The 27,252-nt window shown below is 35.9% G+C and overlaps 1 protein-coding gene across 27 annotated transcripts in view; it reads right to left on the minus strand.

The window, feature by feature from the left end:
* Nucleotides 1-27,252, minus strand: part of NRXN1 (neurexin 1) — a 928,975-nt gene that overhangs the window by 137,981 nt on the left and 763,742 nt on the right. For all 27 annotated transcript variants that reach the window (XM_026684876.2, XM_026684867.2, XM_026684932.2 and 24 more), the window contains one exon: nucleotides 15,923-16,094. In XM_026684876.2, coding sequence (XP_026540661.1) covers nucleotides 15,923-16,094 — 172 coding nt within the window. The remainder of the gene's footprint in view (nucleotides 1-15,922; nucleotides 16,095-27,252) is intronic.

Below are 27,252 nucleotides of genomic sequence, written 5' to 3' on the forward strand. Positions count from 1 at the left end.
CTTCAGAGTGATGCTTAAATGTGATGGAATGATAGCAAATATCATACTACTTATGGTCTTTGATTTCCAGTTTTTCTCTTCCTCTGTGTTTATGATAAGAATTGTGGTTATCCCAGCTGCTATTATTCTCTTGTGCAACACTGAAATCTTTTTTTTTTTTTTTTTTGGTGTTCTGGGCTCATTTTTCTAGCAGTGTATTCCTTTCGAATCCTTAGTAAATGTCTGTGCAGATAAAAGGCTAGAGGCCTTGAAGAATATAGGGAACTACAGTCAATGTAGATAATTCTAATGTAGATGGTCAATGACCTAATTTCTTATATGGTAACTAGTTAAATCCATTATATGCTTTGATGTGATGTTTTCCATGAATGTTTTTGCCAATACTGTTGGAATGAAACAAATCTTACAACTGTAATAATGTTCTATTTGTTCTACAGTTAAATATTTTTGAAAGAGTGAAGTAATTTTCTTTTGCTTTTTGATGTTAATGAATCTCCCATCTTTTCGTTTATTTTGAATTTTGAGGAAAAAAATATTTGCTGACTTCCTTTAAGCCAGTCTTCTTCTATTCCAGTTGTGTTAGAACCCCTGATTTTTTTTAAAAAAAACATACTTTTTAATTTTAATTATGGGACTACAACACAATACATTCAACTTAGCCTTGTTATACATATATATTTTTTTACTTTGTCATTTATAATCTCCTTATTTAATATATTAATTACTAATTAATCTAATCTTGTATAGGTTACTTCTGGATAGACAAGATGCACTGCATTCCTGTTTTGCCAAAGTTATTATTGTATCTTCTCTACTTTCTTATTGGAAATGCCAAATATGAATGTTCCAAACAGAAGTTAAAAATGACAAAACAAACATTCAGAAATGTCCATATCAGCAAATCAGGAGGCAGAATGAAAAAAATAAAACTTTATAGGGAGGTCTTTAGTGCAATTTACAGTAAACATCTTCCCACACTTTACAATAAAAATACTGAAAACATTAAGCAGGTAGATGATCAGATTGAAGTCATTAATTTAATTTAAAGTAATTTAACAGATAAACAGATAATCAGAGTTGGAAGGCACCTTGTAGGTCATCTAATCCAACACCCCCCTCCCCAAGTGGGAGATCCTACACCATTTCTGACAGGAGTCCAATCTCTTCTTGAAAGTCTCAAGTGATGGCGCCCCCACAATTTCCGAGGGCAAGCTGTTCCATTGGTTGATTGTTCTCACTGTCAGAAAGTTTCTCCTTATTTCCAGGTTAAATCTCTCCTTGTTCAGTTTCCATCCATTATTCCTTGTTTGGCCTACAGGCGCTTTAGAAAATAGCTTGACCCCTTCCTCTCTGTGGCAGCCCCTCAAATATTGGAAGACCTCTATCATGTGTCCCCTGGTCCTTCTCTTTACTAGACTAGCCAAGCCCAGTTCCTGTAACCGTTCTTCATATGTTTTAGTCTCCAGTCCCCTAATCATCCTGGTTGCTCTTCTCTGTACTTTTTCTAGAGTCTCAACATCTTTTTTGTAATGTGGTGAACAGAATTGGATGCAGTACTCTAGGTGTGGTCTTACTAAGGCTTTATAGAGTGGTATTAGTACCTCCCTGCATTCCTGCTTTAGTTTAACTCCTGAGGATTTAGCAGAATAACAGAGTTGGAAGGAACTTTGAAGGTCTTTTAGTCCAACCTCTGCTCAAACATATATACCATTTCTGAAAAACGATTGTCAAATCTCTCATTAAAAATCTCCAATGTTGGAGTACTCACAGCTTCTGAAGTTAAGTTGTTCCACTAATAAATTGTTCTAACTGTCAGGAAAATTATCCTCAGTTCTAGGTTGGATTTCATGTAGATGTAGATGTTATTTTGGGGAAACTTTAATGAAGTGGTTAAACACTGCAATTTTTGTAGGTATTCTGTTGACTTCTCACTCTAGCATAGTGAAGGTAACAATTTATAGACAGATAACACATTTCAACCTCCAACAACTACAGATCTAATAAATGAAATAAAGATGAAGATTTTCCATGAAGGAGAGAAAAAGCATAAATTACCTGATTATCAAGACAGAGAACAGAAAGAAAGCAGAAAACTTTAAGAAATGGAATCAAGAATGTTTCAGCTGGAAGAATCAGAATTCTCTGGTCATTCAAAAAAATAAAAATAATAATGTTCCTGAAGACTAAAGGAATTATCTTTGTGGTGGAGAAAGACCTACAAAAGCAGGCAAAAGCAAAGAGCCTGAGATGGTGCAAAGAACAAAGATCTGAAATGATTTGTCTGCCTGCAAGTTACTTCATCATTGGACATTTAAAAGATTAAATCAAGCCAAATATATTTGGAAAATATTCCCAGATTAATGTGAAAATATACTTTTATGAAATTTGTGTAACAAGTATCTGGAGGATGAATCAAAAGCTCCATATTAATCAAATTAAATATATTGCCACTCAGCTTGAAATACAAAACAACAACAAACTATACTATAGTGGAATAAATGTTGGTTGCATTTATTTTAAAATTTTTGCCTAGACATTACCAAATTATTCAATGCAACATTAAGAGAAAATAGATATAAATTTCATAATAAGTTGCAAGATTATAATTTGCATATCTCTAATGGGAAATCTGTATTACTCTAAGATGCAGTTCTTAGTGAAGAATCTTCTTGGAAGACCATGAAAACAGATAAAAAATTCTTTATGTGCACTGGTTTGGACTATCTGAAAACCAATTGTTCTAGGAAAGGAAGACAAGATAACCTATTATAGACTGCATTTCAAAACAAAAGACTACCAGGGAGATAATACAGTAATGAGTGTGAGAACATACAGGCCACTAGATGGCATTTGTTTTGATCCTGCTGCAACTTTTAACTTCATTAAACAGAACAAAAAGCTCACCCATTGAACTGAATCTACCATTTGCTTGACAAATAGACAAAGACTCTGTTATGCATTTCTAAAAAGAAAGGTGATTAAGAATGTCTTACATGTCCCAGGTCTGGAGTTAGTAAAATATACCACAGAGAAAGAATGCAATGTAATACTTAAACAGAATAATTGTTAAGTAACTTAGAATGTAGAATTGCTGATGAAAAGCACCCTCTACAAAAACTGACAATTTGAATTAGACTATGAAAAGTAACGGAACCAGAGAAATAGGACTACAAAAATTGTGTAATCAAATGGCACCAGATAATGAAACAAGAGACCCAGATGCTGTTTGTAAATAGGAGGGCTTAGTCAAAGAACTAAAGTTCCAGCCATGTGTGAATCAGTCAATGTGTGCACATTATGCAAAAGCCAAAGGCATTAAGCCAATAAAATGTGAAGAGGAAAAAAAGAGGCAAAGAAACCATCAGAACAAGTGCATGCTGACATTTGTGAGTCAATACCATCATACTACCAGGTGAAAACAGAATTAGTTTTCTAATCATAGGTGATTATGTAAGATACACATAATTTGGTAGTTGCTCAGTGAAAGCAGTCAAGTACTGTAGAAGAAAAATAAATAAAGAATATGTGACTTTAGTAAACAACAGATTTTTTTTTAAAGAAAAACCTCAAGTACTATGAACAGGAAATAGGGGGTAATTTATAGCAAACAACAAAATTTAAAGGACCTAATGGTATAGGTGACTGTACAAGGAATTACAGTGGTCTATATCAATGGTGGGATTCAAATTTTTTTATTACCGGTTCTGTAGGCATGGCTTGGTGGGTGTGGAATGGGAAGGATACTGTAAAATCTCCAGTCAGAGGTGGTATTTGCAGGTTCTCCAAACTACTCAAAATTTACGTTACCAGTTCTCTAGAACTGGTCAGAACCTGCTGAATACCACCTCTGGTCTATATCCCAGTAAAGAATGATGTAACAGACAGAAAATAATCTGATGCTTGATTGAATAATAATATGCATGTTGCAAAATCCAGAATGGAAATACTGGTCAGAAGCAATTAACACAGCAACCATTTGCAGAACAAGTTCACTGTAAAAGTCACATGTAGCTACTAATACATTTTCTAAAGAGATAATGTAGGGGTTCTTTTAAATTTAGTTGGGCAACTTCTTGGTTTAGACAAACCTGGCTTTTGTGTTTTCTTCATTGGACCCCTCAAAAATGTTTGAAAAGGGATGAACGTTAATTTTTGTTTGTTGGCACTGGAATGTTTGAAGGTTCTTTATTTTATGTGATCTCAATATAGCCTTTGTTTGGTTTAAAAGATTACATGTGTAATACTTCCCAATAATTGGGAAGAAGTATTATATAATTAATGACTGTATTCCTATAACATGGAACTTGTCATTAAAACCGTTGATTGCCAAGAAGGATAACTGCATGTAAATGGAAGGAATTCATCTTCTTGATTTTAAGAAATGGATCTAGGATATGAATTTGTTCTCTAGTCTTGAAAATTCTTTGTATCCTAATAATGAGAAAATGAAGCAATATGTTTTTCTCTGGTCTACATTTAATGATAAGCTGAAGACTAAATTAATTTTATATCATTATCAATAGTTATTACTGGATTTTTTTTCTCTCCCCCCGTTAATTCATTTTCTTTGTCATTTAATTATTTAAAACATTACAAAACAGGTGGGGGGAGGTTTTTCCAGCATATATTTCTGGCTTTTAAAAAGTGGATTACCTTCTTAGATCTCAGATCATCAACTAACTGCAAACCTTAGCTTGTAGGATACAAAGAAGCAGATTGAGCAGAAGGCAAGGATGATTGTTAGTCCATAAACAGCCAACTGTTCCTGCAGGAGGATGGTGAGATTAGTTGGGCAAGCAAATATCAATTAGGCGTCCTATTATCCACCAAAGCAAAGTATGCATTTGCAGCACAAGCATGCTAATAGGCTATATGGCTACATAAGCTGAAAATGGACTTTTGGATAAATGTACCAAGGCCAATAGTCCTGTTTCAGAAGAAATAAGGATATATCCAATTCTTTCAGAGAAAATTACATCCAGATCAAGGCAAATAGATAACAAATACCATTATGTGGAAGATGCTCAAGAGATGCTTATTGAATTGAAATATTGCCCATTGGAAGAGGTGCTGGCATATTTCCTTCTTAGCTTCAGTCCAAAGAACAACACAAACTCTTTGAGAGATAATGAGATTTGTGTGGACTGTTGCATGAGCCAATGAAAAAAATGGGTTTTAGAGATCCAAATCTAATGACACTGACTCTTCAATACTTTCTGACATACTGACCACAAATCAGCAGTAGGATGTGGAAAGAAAGGTAAACATTGATTCTGTGTTTTGATGAATACAACATAGTGTTTTCTTTGTGTGTGTGTGAGAGAGGGGGGGGAGGGGGAGAGGGGGAGAGGGAGAGGGAGAGAGAGAAAGCCTGTGGTAGAGGAGAACAGTAAAAATGAAACTGTACTCAAGGAATAGGATACAGTGTGACAGAAGAACTGACATGTTGAAGTATTACAAGAACTTAACAAGGAAAGCACAGTTCCATTTAAAGCACAGCTCCTTGACAACCATCTCCAACTTGGTTTCATTCTGACATGTTGGGCTCAGTGGTGGGATTCAAATTTTTTTACTACCAGTTCTGTGGGCATGGCTTACCCTCGCCCAACATGGCCAATTCCACAGTTTTTCATTTTAAGGTACAACCACTGCTTTTTCCCCCCCAAAAGAGACAGAACAGCTGTAATTAAACCATTTGGAGATCTCATTCTCATTAGTTTATTTATTTGATTCATTTCTCACCTTTAGTTTTGTACAGCATATACAACACTCCTTCCTCTTGTGGTGGTTGAATTCAGAGACTGAGTGATAGGTTAGACACAAAATCAGCTTTCACGATAAGCAAGGACTAGAATTCATGGTCTCTTGGTTTCTACTTCATCAACCTAATTACATTACCAACTGTCCTCCCTTACAGTAATAGTAACTGATACAATGGTGCAGTTATCAAAAAACAAAAGCAAAAAGAAAACCATGTCCTCACTTTATAGGGGTAGAAAAAGTTTAATGTGGAACTATGATATGTCTCTTCTGTCCTTCTATCTCACGAAGAACTCCTTTCAAGAATCAAGGCCATAGTTGGTGTGGTCTATCCAGTCTTGGAGTATAGAGCTGCTATATTCTTCTGTTGAAATGTGGATAGCTTATGCAAAAACAGAACCAAATGTGGCTTGATTTATGATTTGGAAGGGAGCTGAAATTGATCACTCACAAGGTAATCAAGATTTAATTTATTAATGAATGAAAGATTTCAATTATTAACTGAGGAAGAGAATAGAATGGCTAGTATCTAACACTTTTCATGTTGAAAAAAAAATATTGCATGGTCCATTTAAAGTTATTTCTGCTTTTGTTCATTTCTAACATCACAAGTAATTTTCTTTCTTGGAAAATAATTTTGATTGCAAAGGTATAATTATGCATCCATTTGTGAAGCTGTGACTGTTACAACAAGGTTATAAATTCAATCGAATTGGGGACAGAACTGGATACAATAAAGGTGTTTTTTTTCTCTCAAAAGTATGTGGGAACAGGCCAACTTTCTCAAGGCATAAGTAAAATGCAAACATAAAATATCCAGCAGTCAGGCTAAGAAAAAAAGAGATATATTTTTACAATGTGAGTAGATGTAAGAAAGAGATTAATATCTTCTCAGCTATCTGAATTACTTAGGTTGTGCCTCTCAATTTTTTTATCTAGGCCAGACAAGAATGTCACTTTTTCCATTTCCAGTATGAATTATAGTGACTCTTTCTGAATTAGTTAGCTAAATAGAAACTTTTGTCCTGAAGACATGAAGTTCTATTGCACTGTCACAATTCACAATGCTGGCAAATAGATACTGCCAGAGACAAATGTGACCATTTATTTTATTTTATTTTGTTAAAAAAACACACTGAGAGACATCCACATTGTGGCTCAAATACATCTCAAAAATCAATGCTGTTTCCCAGAAATTAATTTTGTTTGTTTCATATCGGGAACAGCAAATTGTCTGGCTCAAAGGCTCAACTTAGCAGCACATTTATGTTGCCTTTTGGAAGACTCTGAGCAACCTCAGAGCTTCTTGAGGACTTAATGGAAACAAAATGCATCACCACAATGACAAAGCAGAGAAAAGCAGGCTGACAGAAAAGCTTATGAGAATATTTGTGCTACCACCTAGCATAACACCAACACAAACAAGGAATCTGAGGTAAAACCAAAGAGGACTTAATATGACATTCTGAGGATGGTCCTGAGTTGGCCTGGCCATGTACAGACTAATTTCTGCTGTGGGTTAGAACCAACTGAGCAATGTTCAGAATCAGTACTGCTGCTGCACAATTGACACACACAAGGTATGCTGATAAACCAAAAAGGACCTGACATAATCTGTATGGAGGTTGGTTGGTGGTTTGGGGTGTTCTAATCAAACCGGTCAACCCTGACTGCTTTTTAGAAGGCCAGATCATCAACTCAAATACTTTGGCCACCTAATGAGAAGGAAGGACTCACTGGAGAAGAGCCTAGTGCTGGGAACAATTGAGGACAAAAGAAGAAGGGGACAGCAGAGAATGAGGTGGCTAGATGGAGTCACTGAAGCAGTCGGTATGAGCTTAAATGGATTCCAGGGAATGGTAGAGGACAGAAAGTCCTGGAGAAACATTGTCCATGGGGTCGCGATGGGTCGGACATGACTTCACAACTAACAACAACAACAAAGGAGTCCAGAATATCATAAGCAAGGATGATGATGCATCCCTACTCCTCACCACATGCATTCAATGAATACATGAAAACTTGAAATCTACAGCTGGTTCCAAATGCAATGGAATGGGCAGTTATTAGTGCCTCTTAGTGCACTTATAGTATGCCATTACTCTATGAGCTGCACTGACTTACAGTTTGGGTGCAGCAAACATATTAGCAGGACCATCTTTGTCCAAATGTTTCTGTCCTTCCTACCAAATTCAGCAAGTTATGCATACTTTGGATCTCATCTATTAAACAGTGTTATAAAACAAGGCTCAGGAGAGTTGCCTGAATTTTGCAGAGTATAGTTCCTGATATTTGTTTGGCCAACTTGATGGCATTTCACTTAAAAAAAAAAACCCTCTCCTTCTTTAAAGACTTGGATACTCCCTCAAGCACCAGTCTAGAAGGAGCTCATCAATATTTTTTTTATCTGTCTGTGGATATATGGGCTGACCTGCTATAACTATTACTACTATTGTTTTTTAAAATTTTCTTGCTTTTGTAGTTTTAATGTGGTTAATGTTGTTTTAATTTTAGTCCTATGTTCACTGTTCCTAGTCACAATATGTGAATTGGATGATGATCAACATTGATTTAAATGAATTATATAAATATATTTAAATCCAAAAAAAAAGGAAGCTTGACTTGAAAATAGTTATGGAAGATCAAAATATATTTCTGAAAGATTTTGAGTTGCTAATATAACAAAGCTTCAACCACTGGGTGTCTCATTTCATTTCTCACCATTATTCAAAATTAAGTAATGATTTCTGACAAAATCAAAATCAAGGAGGTGATAAGCCACCTGGGAAAGCCAAGGAAGATGATCAAAACCATAAAAAAGCAAAAGTTAGAATATTTTAGACATGTGATGCGACACCCAAGAAAAATACGGCATAGTTCACTTAATCCTCCAAGGAAAGGTTGAAGGCAAACAAGGTCCAGGCAGAAGAAGAACATCATGGCTTCAAAATCTAAGGGACTGGTTTGGAGAAAACTCAGCAGCACTTTTTCATGTGGCTGTTCATAAAAATAGTATTGCCTACATGATTGCCAACATCCGATGACAGATATGGCACAAGAAGAAGAAATAATTATTATGTTTCAGATAAACAATTCAAAATATGCTATAGGTTGATTTCTAACAATTTACTATTGTTTTGAAAAATAAAAATAGCTACCTCACTTAAACAGTTCCTCTCATTATACAAAATCCAGCCAGAGTCTAATCTTACAACATACAGTCCAAATAAGCAGTAAAATACTGTATTATAGTATTCTACTACACTTTATCTACTGTGTCGTCTCAAACACTGAAAACTGTTTAAAAATCCTTTAAGTTCTGATAACATCATTCTTTCCATATTATATTTACTATCTCTATATCTTACTATTTCTATATATCTTTTCAGGAGAAGTTGAAATCTTCTAGTAGTTTATATCATCTCTCAAAAGCAAAACTCATGAGACATCCTCTAGGTTCTTAAAATAAGTGCTATGTCACTGTGTTAAATGATGCAGAAACTATCAGTGAAATATTAGTAAGCACAACACATTTCATTAAAAGATTTCTCTAATTGCAAAAGTAAGCAATGATAAGATTTTGCTCCATACTTAAAGATGAAAAGGGCAAAAGAGAAAGCTCATAAATATACGAAGGAAAATATCACAAATTAAGAATATTTATTTGTCTAATTAAAATAAGAAAACAAAATACGAACTTGAGAAATGTTATTAAAACCTCTGATGAGACAAGATTATGGATTTGTTATTGCCTGGTAAAGAAAAAAAAAAGGTTCCACAGTCAAAGGAGATTAAAAGATCTCAAAAAATCTGAAGTGATGGCTGGCTTTATATCACATACACACACACTAAAAACATTCTCTCTCTCTCTCTCCTTGAAAACAGGGGTGCAATATTTATTGACTGCACTTTTCTTTTTTTATGCAGACAATATTAACTATATCAGAGCCAGTTTGGTCTAGTGGTTAAGGCTCCAAGCTAGAAATCAGGAGATGAGTTCTAGTCTTGCCTTAAGCATGAAAAACCACTTGGGCCAATACTCAGTCCAACTCACCTCATAGGGCTGTTGTGGGGAAAACAGGAGGAAGAAAGAAGATTAGATATTTTCACTGCCTTGAATTATTTATAAGAATAATAAAGGTGAGATAAAAAAGATGAATAGCTGAAAGTTCTTGAAATTTCCTGATCTTGGGGTGTGTGTGTGTGTGTGTGTGTGTGTGTGTGTAAATGGGCGTGGAGTAGGACATAGTAAATATTTAGTTCAATATGCAGATGAATATAATACATATGATTTTCTTATTCCTACTTGAATTATGCCGAAGTGCCAAATATCTTTATATGTATCAACAAACATAGAATTTTTCTTTCTCTTGTTAAGGAGAAATGAGTGACAATTAATTAAAAGTAATAAACGAAAGTGATAGTACAATTCGGAAAGAAAAAATACAGACATATAGACAAATCCAAACCTGTGCATAATAGCAATAGCACTTAGACTTATATACTGCTTTACAGTGCTTTATAGCCTTCTCTAAGTGCTTTAAGGAGTCAGCATACTGCCCCACCACAATTTTGGGTCCTGAAATGAAAATCAAACTTTTATGTATTATTAAATTCACATAGTACCAAATAATTTAAAATGGACAAGCAAGTGAAAGCATCTAGGTTGCTTGCCTAGACAGAGAATTAATCAGGCTTGAGGTATCACAGGAAGTCAAACTGATTTGTTCCATCTCAGAGAAGAAGGTATCAGCTGCACAGTTCAGATGAAAAGACTTCTTAATTAACCTGCTGATCTTGTGAATGTTTAATTAAACCCAGATGCAGATACAGGAGGTAAGTTAAAAAGCAGGTGCCATGGTAACAAGTGTATTTTTTAAACAGGTACCTAAAACACACAGAGGTCATGCTAATAAGCATTAATTATTTGTCCAAAATTCATAGCTTGGTCTAAAATATTGCACCAGATAATGATAGGCTGGATGTGTTTGTATTACCTGGAACAATTATGATTTAATTGAGAGCCAGGTGACAAAGCAAAGAACTTGAGGTGGGGTTCTGAAACAAAACTGGCTCTAGATAGCAGAAGTGGCTAGAGATAATTTATAGCCAAAAATAGAATATCCCCTTACCCGCTTTTTAAAAAGTATACAATAGATTAGATGTCAACTCATAAAATATTTCTATAGTCTTTTTAGAGTTGCCAACAGAAAGGGAGGGGAGAGCAGTGCAGCTGCTTGCAAACCGAAACTGCATTCCATAAATAGTTTTCAAAGATAGTAACTAGGTGACCGAAGTTTCTGCGGGGCACAATTCTAACTGGAGAACATGATTGATGAATCTTGGCTATGGATGTGTCCCATTGGAGAATATGAATTACGATACACCCAGGGGTGGGGGAAGACCAGGATCAAGGGTGACAATGAATTATGTGTCTCAGAGTCGGTTACACCCAGGCAATGCTGGACAGTTTAATTCTCAATAAATCTTTTTGAGTTTTGGAAGTTTGGCTCGAGACTCATGATTTAAATGGGGGTATAACTACCTGAATCCTGACATTAGGAAAGCATTATAGAAATGTAAGGGAAAATATCAGATCTGCTTTGCAGTATTTGTGTAATAGAATTCCTTGTCAGTGTGACATTCATTCATTCATCCATTCATTCAGAAACAAATTCTTGACTGCCTTCACACGCACAAGTTTCTCTCTTTCAAGGCTTACTATTTAGCCTTTCTCTAACCTAGATTCACCAGAGGATTTAACTAAAACTCCCTTTATTTCTGACCACTGGTCAAGTTTGTTGCAGTTGTTGGAAGTCCAAGGTAGAAAAATATATATAAAAACATCCAGTTTGTGAAGCCTGATATAAATCCTGAGCTTCTCAGTTGATTGCTCAAAGTATGAAATAGTACTCCAGTACTCTTTGCTGAATTTCAAACATCCCTGTAAAAAGAGCCAGTTTTAGCTCGCCTGGAAGTAAAAGAAAATAGGGGATAAAATAAAACTGGCTTCAGCCACTGATCCAAACATGGAACAGCTTCTTTCTCCCAACAGCCTTGCCCTAATGAAACAATAACCAACTAAGGAGAACCTAGAAACAGGAATTTGCTGTTATGAGAAAAACTTTCACATTTTTCCCCTGGCAGCACAGTTTTTTTTTAAAAAAGGCAGGGGGGAGGACTCACTGACAAATGGGTCAAAGGACCACAACAATCCATGAAAGAGTTGGTGATGAAGTTAACTGTGAGCAGTTTGGGAAGGGAAAGGAGGAATAGATCACAACAGATAAGTGTAATTGCAGCTGGAAACTTTTCTGCATCAGCTGAAGGCACCTAGTATACAGTAGACCACATAATCATCATTGCCATATGTATGTAGGCCACTGCCTGCATATACAAACAAACCACAAACCACTCCAAAATGGACAGACAATATTGTTATCGCCTACCATGTCGGTTGCTGGGGATAGTTGTTTATTTATATTTTATATTTCTTAACCTCCCATGTACAATATCATCAATAAAATTAAACATTAAAATTATAGTAATTTAATATTAAAAGTTTTAAAATTGTAAAACAACATTATAAAAAAAAATCACATATACATATATGATTCCGTTAAGGATGGCACTGCTGATGGCAGTCTCGGTGAAATGCTCTCCAGTAATTCTGATTTATATGTACACCATGAGCTTATGCACAGGAAACAAATTCATGTGCTCAATCACACTGGGCCAATAAAGAATGATTCTATTCTATTCCATTTTTCAGAAGGTAAAGAATTCCAAGATGGGAGATTACCAGTTATTAGTACTGGTGTTGGAGGTGGTGGTTTCTCATGGGTTCAGCCAGCTTCATGGTTGTGTGGGTCTTTGTGTCCCGTCCCCCCCCCAAGGCTACAGAGAAGGCCAAAATATTGGGGGGGAGGTTTCTCACTCTGAGGGCAAGATATTCCACAATTCAGAGGCAGTGGCAGAAAAGCCCTCTTTCTCAATTTATTTTAAACTGATGGGGTTTATAGCATAGCTTCCCTGCCTGAATGAGTGGGATGGACTGATGCAACAGGCTGAAGCCAAGTCTATAGATAGCCTGGCACTATGCCATGTAGGGTTTTATAGGTAATAACCAACACTTTGAATTGGACCTGGAAGCAAACTGGCACCCAGTGCAATTTGTGGAGCAAAGGTGTTATATATGCCCTTCTTTAGGCCCTTAGTATGGCTCATGTGGCTGCATTCTGCACCAGCTGAAGCCTCTGGATACTTTTCAAGGGGAGCCCCATATAGAGCATGTTGCAATAGTCCAATTGGGAGATGACCAGGGTATGAGTAACAGAGGACTTCCCTGTCCAGAAAGGGACTGCACTACACATAATGCAAAGGTGGGCAAAGGCCCTCCTGGCCACAATTGCCACCTGCTTTTCAAGAAGGAGCTGTGAGTCCAAGAGGACTCCCAAGTTATATACCTGAGGTTGTTCAACCCTATCCAAGACCAAAATTGATAAACTCCCATATCCATCTTACTAGATGGATTTCAGTTGAAGTGTGCTGTTCCTGACAGCCTGCTGGCACTATGAAAGGATGTCTACTGCATCATTCCCTTCAGCTGGGATGGAAATATATGGCTGGATAACATCAGCTTATTGGTGATACTTTGCCCTATGGTGATGGATGACCTTGCCCGGCAGTTTCATGTTGATGTTAAAAAAGGAGCAGAAAGTGCACCAAGCTCTGTGGCACCCCACAAAGGAGGAGCTCTTGGTCCCTATTAACACCAATTGGGACCCTCCTTGGAAGAAGGAGGTAAACCAGCCAAAAACTGTACTGCCCTCCCCAAACTTCTTAAGTCAACCTAAAAGAACATCATGGTTGATGGTATTGAAAGCCACTAACAGATCCAGAAGAGCAAGGATGGATGTGACTAATGGAGTTTTGGTTCCATAACTGGGCCAGAAACCTGACTGAAAAGGATGCAGAATGTGGCTTATAGATTGGACAAGAAGCACAAAAGCAAAACAGGTGTTATAATGGCAGAGTTAAATCAAGGCAAAGTGCAAAAGCAAAACAAAACACCAATTTTTGCTGTTACATTAGAAACGCACCATTATGATATTGATAAAAGCTTAAAGAAAATTAAAGATTGAGAACAACTGGCCTGAGCTGAGCAAGAAGATTCACAAGGGAATTCTGAGTTATGACTGAAACTATGGTTTTAATTAGGCCCTGCTGTAGTGTACAAGGAACTATTAAAATCAACAGAAAGACTATGAATGCTCGTTTAACATTTTATGAAACATTTCCAGTGTTTTCTTTTTCTGGGGGAGGAGGAGAAGAATACAGGAAATGACTTAGTGTTAGTATTAAATCCAAATGCCTAAGAATTCTGCAACATAGAGTTATTTATTGTTCCACAGACTATAAACTTGCTTTTGAGCATTAAAAATCAAAGTAAAATGAAAGTTTAATTTTAAAAAGCTTAACCTTCCTCCCCAAATTGCATGCAGTATAACAAATAAGATAATAAATGAACTAATAGCAGGGGATAAAATTTTAAGTAAATACACAGACACTAAAATTAAACAAGTATAGTTAAGAATATATTCTTGTAATTGTGATGAAGGCCAGCCAATAATTTATGGTAATAAATATGTATTTTTCACAAGAAGGAGTGACAAAATAAATGGTTCCCTGGATAATGGCTTGTTAAACTCACATCCTTTACCAAAGAACCAAAAATTGGAGCTTAGATGCTGATTTTAAAGTTCACCAGAAGTTCCGCTATTGTTATTTTAAATACTGGAAAACTTCAAAAGTCTACACAAGACTCTATTCTTGCCACTCATTAGTCCAGAGGATCATAGCTTATTAATTGGAAACTGATAGCAGTACCAGGAAAAAAAAAGCATGAACTTGTTAATTGGTCTCATTGTATAGAAAACAGGTGAAGTAGCAAACCTTCCTGACTATTATCACATATGACTGGAATTGCAAAGTCCAGCCCAAACTGGGATGTAAGACCACAAAGCATGACTCTATGCTATAAAATGTTGAAAGGGAACTCTAGTTTCATCTTGCGAAAATCTCTGTGACATCAGAGCATCCTGATTGTAAAAAGAATTGTAGAAATGCCTGTATGAATCCATTATATTTTATCTCATTTAGTTTGCCTTGTTTTCATTTTGCATAAAGTATTGTTACATAAAAATATAGCAACAACAATAGCACTTAGACCTATATATGCTTTATAGTGCTTTACAGCTCTCTCTAAGCAGTTTACAAAGTCAGCATATTGCCCCCAACAATCTGGGTCCTCATTTTATCTACCTCGGGAGTCAACCTTGAGCCTGGTGAGATTCGATCTGCCAAATTGCAGGCAGCTGGCTGTAGCAGAAGTAGCCTGCAGTACTGCATTCGAACCACTGCACCAATGAGGCATTTTTGTGTCTATTTTTCCTAAAATTCATTTTTTCTAATTTATAATACATCATCACATCATTTTCATAAGATTCAGCATATAACTTTATGGTTTTGTGCAAGACACAAGGCCTATCCATTGGCTTGGCCAATTAAAAATACTTAATATAATTGATGATCTGCTGAGGCCATACCACAGCTCATCTAATGAGCAACAAAAAATATTTTTGGGGGAACAAACCATATGTTGGATAGATTAAAATGAGACAGCTTAAAATAAGCAACTGGTGAACCACAACTGGCAAATGTTTGTAAAATTAATCAAATTTTTCTTTAAATTAGTGTTGTAATATATTTTGTTACTTTGCTTAATAGTGGTTTATAAAATAAGTACTATTTTCCTGTACTTATTTTAATTCCAGATGGTTTTTCAATATATTAAGCTATTTTTGTCAAAGCCTTTGCATTATCTAAGTACATCAATACATTAATACCTTGTTCTTGTTATTTAAAACTTGGTTTCAAAGAATTTTGACATCTTTACTCCTCGGTTTTATTCATCTGTCCAATGTAATGAAATAAAAACTCAAAAATTGCTATTTTAACAATTGGTAAAAACATTTTTAATGGCAGCAATTAGACAGTTAGGCATCTTGAAGAAGCAAAGATCCTACATACCTATATAAGAAAAAAAACCTTTAAAACCCTGTAATTCCACAAATCCATCAGATTGTATTTACATTCTCACCTGCTGGGTAGCGTTCTATAACCGGCCAGTTGTCCACCTGTAATGTGGCATTACCACCACTTCTTGTAAAACGTACTACATGGTATTTTCCATCATTAATGATTGCGTTGACTTCTTCAATTGCGATATCATCTGTTCCAACATTAAATTTAACACCAATTTTTCCTTGGTGCTGTGAAGAAAAGCCAGAAATAAAGGAAGATATTAGTAGTTATTTTTTTTAATTACTCTATACATTGAGTTGCAGTGCTTTATCTAGTTTACCCTTTGAAAGGATACTTTCTCCTCAGTTTTAATCTTTAGAAGGATAGCATAGATAACACTGATCTTCCTCAAAAGTTCTATACAATTTTCTTCCCTCCTACTATTATCAGTTTCCTTGTAGAAGAGATCCCTGAAGGACAAGGGAAGAAATTACATGAGCAGTGTTAAATAAATCTGCTCAAATGGACTTTTTCCTACCTCCCTATGGGAATAATCCTAGACTGTAATTTTATTGTTGAGTAACAATTATCCCAAATAAAATCCAGGAACCAACAGAATGATCAACAATTCTCAATCAGTATGTCATTGTAGTATTGTCCTGAGTGGATAATATTGATGAGGCAGATACTGCTCTATATCACACCTAGAAGATAGATATTATTCAATGTAGCAAATGGACATTTACCAACCACCTGAACTAAGGAAAGAATAGTCCCTAATCTGAAATATCAGGAAGGACAACCTGGTTTCAGCTCTAATTAGACCCACTTCCCATAAAATTGTAGTAGTATCGGTAGGTAAAATTAATTAGGTAGTTTTATCTATTCAAAGCATTGCCACATCTTGCAAGCAACAATCCACTCCAAATATTCTTATCTGTTTTAATTATTATGAAAAAGGGCTCATAACTGGGAATTTACTGGGTAGCTTGCTGTGTTCATTTAAAAAATACAGACTAAAGCAATTATTGATTTTTGTTTCTATCAAACACAAGCAAAATGCTCTTTTTCTGAATAATCATGCTGATAAAATTAAGGGTAGAAAGGAGCAAAGTGAAAAGTGAAAAGAAAAAAGGAGACAGTAATAAAATTCTAACAACTGAATAAATGAATTTAACTGCTGCATCTTTTGAAAAGCCCTCAGGTTCAAAAACAAGTATTTGAGACTTTACTATTTCTTTTTCTTTTGGCATCCTCCTGATTTTTTTTATTATACAATCTTGTATCACTTTTTATACTAGATTTCAGATCTAAACTTCTTCAAAGAAGCATTAACAACTTCAGTGCTTCCTACCAGCAGCCTTAATTGTAAGATTAGGCCAAAGATGGGGATGTGCATGTTTGACTATATCCCTTAGTTAAACATAACATTCTTTAAAGGAACTGTAGATTTTTTGAGGGTGGATTGCATAGATTTCCTTATCATATACAGACTGTAGCCACAGATCACAGCTAGAATTATCCCCAGGGAAATTGGCTAAGTTCAGCACCATCACCTTGCCTCAGGGTTTAACTTGAGAACAACTGCACAGAGCCTGAGGAGTTTATGAAGATTTTCATTGACCTGGCATATATAATATTAGGTTGGAGTAGGGTCACCCATTCTTCCTTCGTGAGGGGAAAATAATTTTAAAGAAAAGACATTTTAAAACCTGTTTAGGAAAGATGACAGAAAAAAAAACCATTTTTTTTTCTAGGTAAACAAATTCCAAGGCAATTGTTTTTGAGATTGTGGATTCTTCTAAACTATTTCAGCAACTGAAGTGACAAATTGTGCAATTCATATGTTTTAATCACCCTCTTACTCTGATATTCATATTAATCAGAAAACATAAAACAAACAAACAAAAAATGTAATTGCTCTGGCAATGTAAGCAATCATCCCTTTTCATGAATTATTAAATATATGAGAATTTCCCCAGACGCATGTGACTATAAAATACATATACTTTATTCAAATTTTTCTGCTCCAAAATCAAATGCTTTGAAATCCAACCAATTTTGATGATGCTCTTTTATTTCAGTATTCATCCATGTCTTTCCTACTTGCTTCCACTTGCTCCTATGTAACATTTTATAAACAGAGAAAAAGAAGCAAAACACCTTTAAAAAATTAAGCAGGTGCATGCAAATTTTAGTAACTAGTTGTATTTATATGTTTTTATGTGGCAGAACTCACTATTTCAAAAAACTAGCAACACAAAGAACAATACTGAACATCATAGGAAGATATAAAAATGCACGTGAATGCAAGAGATCAGAAAGCATGGAAACTTTGTTTCTCTGGCACAGTTTTTATTTATTTGTGACTATATCATTCTGACAATTCAAAACCATATATTAATGTAGCCATTCTATGGTCAGTCCTTTATAAGCATGTGCTAGAACTGTAGCCATATTAACCATTTAGTGATTATATACTGATCACGATGGCATAATTCTGTTATGTAGCTAATCAGATTGACTATACTACAAGAGTGTCATCAGAAGTCTCCTATAATTTGATTTCTATTATCTCTTCTCCAGCACTGAACTAGAAAGGTAGGAATAAAATTACTGAAGATATTATGAGGGTGTAATGTCCCCAACAACTAACTCTTTGTAACTTCCTGTATTACAGCTGCAATGTGTGAAAAAAGGGAATATTTCCAGGTTACTTAAGGATATATTCCCTTTCATTGACACCATGAGCCAAAATATTAACTCAATTCTCAGTGCTCAAAGCATTATCAAATGGAGGGCTCTTTCACAGCCTGTATGAGATCAGATAAATATATGTTTTAGAAGTAAATTTTAACCCAAATATCTATTTTTCAAGAAATCTGACATTCCTTTCAGAAAGTTTATCATTTTAGAGGATGTTTTTAAATGTCTTAAATATTAATAATAAACATTATTAACATCTTAATAACACACTGTGCAGCAAGTCACTACAGCGGAACCTTTGAATAGACGTATTCTTGCCATCCTGCCTATTATATCTCTGCACAAAGGCACACCCTAACTGAAATCAGGGATTCAAAATTCAGAAGGAATAGCATTTTCACTCGTGTTGGGCTCCCACAAGGCTAAAATTTTAGGCATATGTGAGTGGTACCACATTTTATTGTAAAGCATTATATTAAACTGTGAAGAGAATTTTAAAAACCCTCAAACAAAAATTGTTAATATTGCCACTGCTTCTGTATTTACAATACATTAGTATCTACAATATAATTCAATATCAAGATTGTTTATCATTAAATCTCCCTAATGTGTTTTAAAAGAAATATAGTTATTCAGTCAAGAACTTTCATTGAAGGATGGTAAGAAGTTCTACAACAGATAGTTCAGTTATCATTTAAAGCCATTCAATTTTGGTCTAGGGTAACCATAGAGTTATTGTTATATGGAAATCTCATTAAAAATTTGCATGTAAAAAAACTGTAGAAGCAGAAGTAGGATCCAGGAACCAGTTTTCTGTTTTGGTATTTTCCTTCTGGAATTTGATTCAAAATTACTTTTAATTACAGAAATGCTACTTTAATGAACTGAAGAGGGTCTGGAACTCTATTATGTTCTTCAATATTAAGAATAAAGGAGAATATTCTCACCTTTCTCACCTTTTGGTAGAAAATCCAAGTAACCCAAAGTATACTTGTTATGTAAAAATACATGAAAAACAATCTAAAGTAGATGGCCAGATGGGGTGTACTGATCAAATGTATCACTGCTATTTTTTATTCTAATCAAGAAAATGTAAAAGGGTTTGACTTCAAAACATTCCAATTTCAAAATGATCATTTCGAATCTCCTTATCTTAGAAAAAAGCTTTCCTGTTTTGAAAGTTCTGACTTGTAACTGGCCTACTATTTGGTGAGTTGTGATTTGATGAGTCTTTTCCCAAACTTTTTCTCCCAATCTAATCATTACAAAGTGTGTCTTTGCTGCCAACAAGATTTAGATTCAACTATGGAAAGTTTATACCGTATATGCCAGCGTATAAGACGACCCGGCGTATAAGACGACCCCCAACATTTCCACTCAAAATATAGTTTGTTATATACTCGCCCCCTCTTCCGCACGCCTTTCCACTTTTTTTTTTTTGAGGCACTTTTGTGCACCGTGGAAACGAATCCCGTGAAGCCGAAAGGAGCAGCCAGCCTTCTCCCAGCTCCCAAGGAAGCGAGGCTCGCACCGCCCGGGCTCCGCTGAGGTATCCGGCTGGGGCTGTCAGGAGTTGTTACCGCTGGCGCGCTCCGCGGCTCCAGTCCCGCGTTGCCTCAGGAAGGGAAAGGCAAAAAGGAAGAGCCGCGCGGCGCTTTGCAATGGCAGCAGCGGCTCCTGGTTTTGCCTTTCCCTTCCCGAGGCAACGCGGGACTGGAGCCGCGCCAGCGGTAACAACTCCTGACAGCCCCAGCCGGATACCTCAGCGGAGCTCGGGCGGTGCGAGCCTGTTTCCTTGGGAGCTGGGAGAAGGCTGGCTGCTCCTTTCGGCTTCACGGGATTCGTTTCCACGGTGCGCAAAAGTGCCTCAGCCGCTGGCAGCCGCAGTGCTTCCCAATTACTATTTGCAGGCATGTTTTTCAGGGCAAAAAAGTCATCTTATACGCCGGCAAATACGGTAATTGTTCCCATAGAAGTATGATACTTATTTGAAAAGTAAGGTGGAAATGTTAAGATCTAAATGAATATTAATATTAATGACAGAATTGAATTGGAACGGATTGTTGTTTTAATTATATTATACATGTATAATCTTTTTTACTTTTTTTAAGAATACAATGTGTAGTTTTAGAATGTGCCAAGCAGAATCCGAATGAAAGTTATGTATTATATTAAGTGTTATAATTTTAGGGGAAAGATATAAAGGCGTCATACTCCAATCAGTGATTACAGGAGAAACTTTGTTTAATGAGAAAAGATAGTAGACAGCTGAAACAGGACAGACAAAGAATATAAGTACAATGATTTGAATTGAGATGAAATAAATAAAATAAAATTAAGAAAGTTAAAAGAGGGGAGAAACTATGTAGAAAATGTAGAATTGTAATAAGATATGGAATGGAATATAAAAATGAGCATGAACTTGAACTTGTGTCTGTACGAAGAGATGTAACCCGGGATTATGCTGCTTTCAAAAAAGATGTTTTGCTTGTATTTCTTTTCTTTTTGTGAAAACCCAAATAAAACTTACAAAAAAAAAAAAAAGATTTAGATTCAGAGAGTGAAGTGTTGAAGGAAAAACTGAATTTAATTACTTGGTCACATGTGGAAGTATTCTACCTGTCTGCCTGTTTAAGTTACAACCATTTGATCTTAATTAACGAAGAAGGAATTAACATGGAAGGTGGATTTTATATATGTAGTTCTTTATTTGGCAGGGATTCATGCAAAGGTTTATGAATGTGCCCGTTTGGTTCCTCATACACGTGTTGCTAATACTGCTTATGTTGTAAAGCAGGGGTGTCAAACTTGATTTCATTGAGAGCCACATTGAGGGTTGTGTTTGACCTTGGTGGGCCAGGGTGGCAATGGTCAGGGTGGGCATGGCCAGCATGACATCACTCATGTCAGGGGGGGCACCTGTGTTGGCCAAAGTGCACTGCCAGTGAAAACTGGCTCTTGAGCTCCATTTTCGGCTGTGACGGCCTCCTGCAACCTTCTGCCAGCAAAAACGGAGCACATGGCCCTCACAAACTCTGTTTTCAGCTGGGACATCTTCCTGTAATCCTTTCCCCATGAAAACGGAGCTTGGGAAGTCGCACGCCCCCCCCTTTTTTGTATTTGTGTTACAATGTTATGTGCAAGTCACAAAGTACTTTTCCTCATTTTGATGAAATTTCAGCTTGCTACAAGACACCCTAGGGATACTGTTGTGCCTTGTTTTAATGTTATTCATATAGTTAAGAAACACCAACTTTTATATGCAGCCAGGGGCTATTCATATGTCCAAGCAGAAGGATCAGTAATGAGCACCCTAGTTGCTTTGTGCCTGGCAGGCAGGTTAAAAGAAAAGAGCCAAATGTGTTGCATGATATTGCTAAATAGGCACAGAAGCAATGCCTAGAGAAAAAAAATGGCTAAGAAAATGATTCAAAAAAAGGAACATAAAGAAAAGCATCACAGAAGTAGAAGTACAATTTGTGCCTGCCTACTTATTTGTCTTCTGGCCTGGAGAGGAATAATTGAAAGTAATATGAAAGAAATAGGTTCTTTTACTCTACATTATGCAACCAAGTTCTCTAGGGAAGGTGGAAGGAAAGAGAAGATGAGAATGAACAGCAGCAAAGTGGAGGGACTCAGTTACAGGAATATCAGTGCACCCTTGAAGACCTGAAAGACAAGTTTAGGGAAAGTTTTCATACAGAAAATCTATCTATATAGTTGTTAGAGTTAACACCAATGTGATAACACCAATGATAGATGAATTTGTTTATATCATTTAGAATTTTTAATTAAAGATGCATTAAAGGGTAAAATGATGAGGCAAAATAGTTTTTAAGAAAACACAAAAAGTCCATATTTTAAAATAGTATATTAAGCTCCCTTTGGCAAAACATGAAGAAAGGGTAATTGAAGGCAAATATGCCTTGTCCTTTCTGCTGCCACAGCTCATTTACTTAGAAGGAAGAAAATGGACAAGGTAGGCCAAGGAAATTAGGAGTAGTCCTTTTGTTTTCTGCAGACAGCAATTCAGCAAGATCTGTGGTTTCACTGTGAAAATGTCCCTGAATATGTTTCCCTGCAGATTTAACATTAACACTGAGTTCAGTAGAATTGTGTAATATTTGAGAGCTAGAAATGGGATTCCTTTTTTTTTTTTTTTACTAACTTCCAGGTTAGCACTTCTAATGAGGAACCTACTGTACCTATGGAAGTCCTAATTCAAGCAAGTAGTTTTCTCTGAAAGTTGCTGAGAAACATGTCATTTGAGTTCACTGAGGACATAATCATGAGTTCTCCAGCTCCATCTTGACTCTGAGAAAATTCAATAGATCAAATTCCAGAACTGCTAAGTTCTTGCTGTAACTCTGGCCATGGGTCACACTAAGTATGGGTCGCATTCATATCCTCTTTCATTTATGCTCTACTACACTCATCATCACCATCAATCATTATCATAATCACCAAAACCACTATCCTCTTGAGAAAAGAGACTCCTATATTTTTCCACTGGTTGTTATTTCAATACTTTGGTTTTTCACTCCATAGTTAGCTCTTCCGTTATGTAAAACCCAGGAGATCTCCCATACTTCCATTAAATCATGAGCAAAGACACTTTGCAACCTCAGAAACAAAGAAGATACTGCTACTGATAAGTTGATATCTTACTATGAGAAATTGTTGGAGAATTTCTCCTCTGGAGAAATTTAGAAAAATTATCTAGCTCAGATTTTTTTTAAAAAAGTATTTCAACAGGCAATTTGTCTAGCTCTACATGTGATTCACAAACTATTTCCATTCTCTTACCTAACACATATACACTAAATACATTCACCTAACCTACCTATCTAAGCTTTTATTTTGTACATAACCATAGAAAACATGCCTTCCATGGCTTCTTGTGAATTCAAATTTATCCTACATTTAGTGACATTTAAACAGTGTGATTGTAATTCAGATATAAATCACAGCAAAAGATACTGAAACAAGGAATATTTCAGACTTACAAGGCATTAAACAGAAAGAAATAAACATTGGTGACAAGAAAAATACTGATTCTATCACTCAAATACTAAACCCTTTTATATCTTTACAATTATTACATTGCATTTTTACTCCTTTTTTATATAATGGGATCTCTGCCTGGAAAACAGATGAAATGCTTCAAATGTGCTTTTTATGGCTCTGAATGATCATAGCCACTGATTTGAGACAGTTAATGGCCCTCCTATAATATCTTCTTCCTCATGTAATAAATGAATTATTTAGACAGTTTATGAACCAAATCTTTTCCCATGAAAATTGGGATTAAAAAAAAAGAACTGCTGATGTCTGCTGCTTGAGGCAATGAACTACTGTATAATAGCCCAATGCTAGGACTATTTTTAGGTTATCTAATACTAAAGATATTTGGATCCCATGAGTTTATCATAAATATCACAATTATTTTAAGACAGCCTTGACAATTCTGATGTCTTAATAAAGCCCACTCTAAATATCAGTTCCAGATTTTACAATTTTAACTGAAATATGTAGAGAATTATTAGCTTTATAAAATCAAACAAGGAACAATGGATGCCATTTTGTCTAAATCTCTACTTAGTAGAGTATGTACACAGACATATATAGGGAATAGAAGGGGAATTTATCAAATTTGCAGACAACACCATGCTGGCAGGAATAGCCAACACTTCAGGAGATGACTCAAGATACAGAAGATCTCGACAGACTTGAACACTGGGTCCCATCTAACAAAATAAAATTCAACAGTTGAAAAAGTAAAGTTCTACATTTAGGCAAGAAAAAACAAATGCACAGATATAGAATAGGTGGGAGCTGGTTCAATAGTGGTACCTTTGTGAAGGATCTTGGAGTCCTAGTGAACAAGCATTTAAATATGAGCCAGTACTATGTGGCAGCAGCCCAAAAAGCCAACAAAATCCTAGGTTGTATTAATGGAGGAATAGCATCAAGATCATGTGAAGTATTAGTACCGTTCTACAAAGTCTTAGTAAGACTACACTTAGAATACTGCATCCAGATTTGGTTGATACAAAAGATGCAGAGACTCTGGAAAGAGTGAAGAAAATGGCAACAAAGATGATTAGGAGGCTGGAGCCTAAAACATATGAAGAACAGTTGCAGGAATTGGGTTTGTCTAGTGAAAAGAAGGACTGGGGTGACATGATAGCAGTATCCAATATTTGAGGGCTGACACAAAGAAGAGGGGATCAATCTATTTTCCAAAGCACCACAAGGCAAGGCAAGAAACAATGGATGGAAACTAATCAAAGAGAGAAGCAACCTAGAACTAAGGAGAAATTTCCTAACACTGAGAATAATTAACTAGTGGAATTGCTTGCCTTTAGAAATTGTGGGTGTTCCATCACTGGAGGTTTTCAAGAAAGACTGGACAGCTGCTTGTCTGGAATTATAGTGTCTCCTACTTGAGCAGGGAGTTGGACTAGAAGACCTCCAATGTCCCTTCCAACTCAGTTATTCTGCTATTCTGTTATCTTGGAGCTTGCAGATTTATCAGATTTGGTTTCTTATTTTCCAGACTCATTTTTTCTCATTTCCACATTGGTACACAAAATGGTTTAAAAAGAATGCTGGAAAGATTTTTCTTTGTCTATCTTTAAGGTACATATTTAAACACATTTTAAATAAACAGGTTGTCAGCCTTCAAGATTTTCTCCCTTTGCTTTGCATCTTTCGGCTGTCATAAGTAACGGGGGGAGGAGGGGGGATGGTTATGGGAAGTGAGCTGGAGGTGTTACAAACCAGAACCGTATAAGCTGTGGGGGGGGTAGATTCTTGCTTAGGTTTCTATCCTATGCTATGCGCAGCTGCAACTCTTTATCAAAATATGTCAAGGTCAACGGACAGAAGCCTCATCACCACCTGGAGATGCCCACATGATGATATACACAACTTTTAATTGGATGAGCCAATTGAAATATTGGGGGTGGGAACGTTGCCATTACTTTGTATATGTGATTTACAGGCCCATTTTCTCAGATTCAGAATTCTTTTGTTGCTGCCACTTGATTTCCAGTAAAAGAAATCTTTTCTCTGATTAAAGGAGTCTAAGTATTTCTTTCTTGGATTTTGAATGGAGGACCAGCTGACACAGGTACACATATATTGCAAATAGTAATAAATACAGAAAAGTGTAGGCGTTGAACTGAATTCTAATTCACATATAGGTTAGGAACATGTAATCTGTAGAAATAAAGCAAGCAAAATGAGGGCGGCTATAAACTACCTGGTGATCTATGAAGATCTGGTGAACAGGGCCTGGCATCATGTTTCAAAACATTGCATCAAGCTGCTTCAAGGTTTGTAATCCAAAGTGATTATACACACACATAGAAAAAATCCAGACCTGAAGTTGTTAAATGGGAATAATGGATTTCAATAAAGGGACTTGTGTTTTAACAAGTGTAATGGTTTGATGTTAATTAATTCTTAACTCTCACCCCCTACCCTTTATATACTCAATGTAAACCTTTGCCACTTGATTAGGAATCTGCACATCTCTTTATTTCTTTATGACTGAAATAAAAAGCATCACATTTCAACTAACTTCTTGGTTGATTCAGCTATGGATTCTAACTACATCTCTAATGAAATTGAAAATTTAAGTTCCAAAAAAATTTTTGGGGGTGGGGAGAAAGGAAAAAAAAAACAGAGATAGAAATTTGAAATACAATATAACTGAGGAATCCTGCCAAATATCTCACATTTATAGGAGCACTGATCAATATTACTATTATCTCCATGTTTATTTTTGCCCTCAGCGAAAGAAAATAAGCCATGTGGATCTTCCCATGGGTCCAGGGTATAGCAGGTCATAACCTCATTCTGCCGACATTGATGGCTTGCATGAATTACTGTTGCAATTTGGGCCTTGATTAACATTAATGTTTCTCCATAAACAACTATAATTTGGATGGGGGGAGAGGAGACCTTATCAATTGTGCACCCAGCTTTCTTAGATATGGCATTAAAGACGACTGAAAAATAATATAAGTAAGTAAGAATCCTTCCAAAAAAGGCTTCAAGGAGAATTTATAGTTAAATAGTTTTGGCAACCATTCTTTTTCTTTTCTTTTCTTTTTTGCACCTGAAGCCACTTTTGCTGCAACATTGCACAGAAGGAAAGTGAAATTTTGTAGAGATAAAATTATATTATGGTAACTTATTGTTATATTATGCCATTAGTAAGGTCTACCCATATTTAATGTATTATGTAAAATTCACCTCCATTTTTGCTACTATAAAAGACGTTATTCAAAGTAGTATGAAATTTCTCCCAGTTGCAAGAAAGTCCACTTTCAAAGCTGCTTAATTTAAAATACCAGATTTGCAATAGGAGTCCTATATCAAATAGGCCCGGTTACCAATGGGAGCAGGAAACATCATTTGTTCTGCAACCTGCCCAATACAGAACTACAATACTATTGCCTTGTTAGGCATTTGGCAGTTCACAGTATATAATGAAAAGGTTGCTTTTGATCCCACAAGGCATAAACTATGCAGGACTATATGCAGGACTATTTCATATGGATGGTGGAAATAAGAACCTTTTTGATATCAGAAAGCAGAGGTTTATGCTCTTTACTGAAATTCCTAAAAATAGACCATATTCACATTTGACACTGACACTCCAGTCCTCCTCTCTTGCTGGTTTTACTT

This window comes from Notechis scutatus, chromosome 1 (assembly GCF_049901735.1).
Source record: "Notechis scutatus isolate UNSWTSFEM ecotype Mainland chromosome 1, rNotScu1.2, whole genome shotgun sequence".
Taxonomy (NCBI): Eukaryota; Metazoa; Chordata; class Lepidosauria; order Squamata; family Elapidae; genus Notechis; species Notechis scutatus.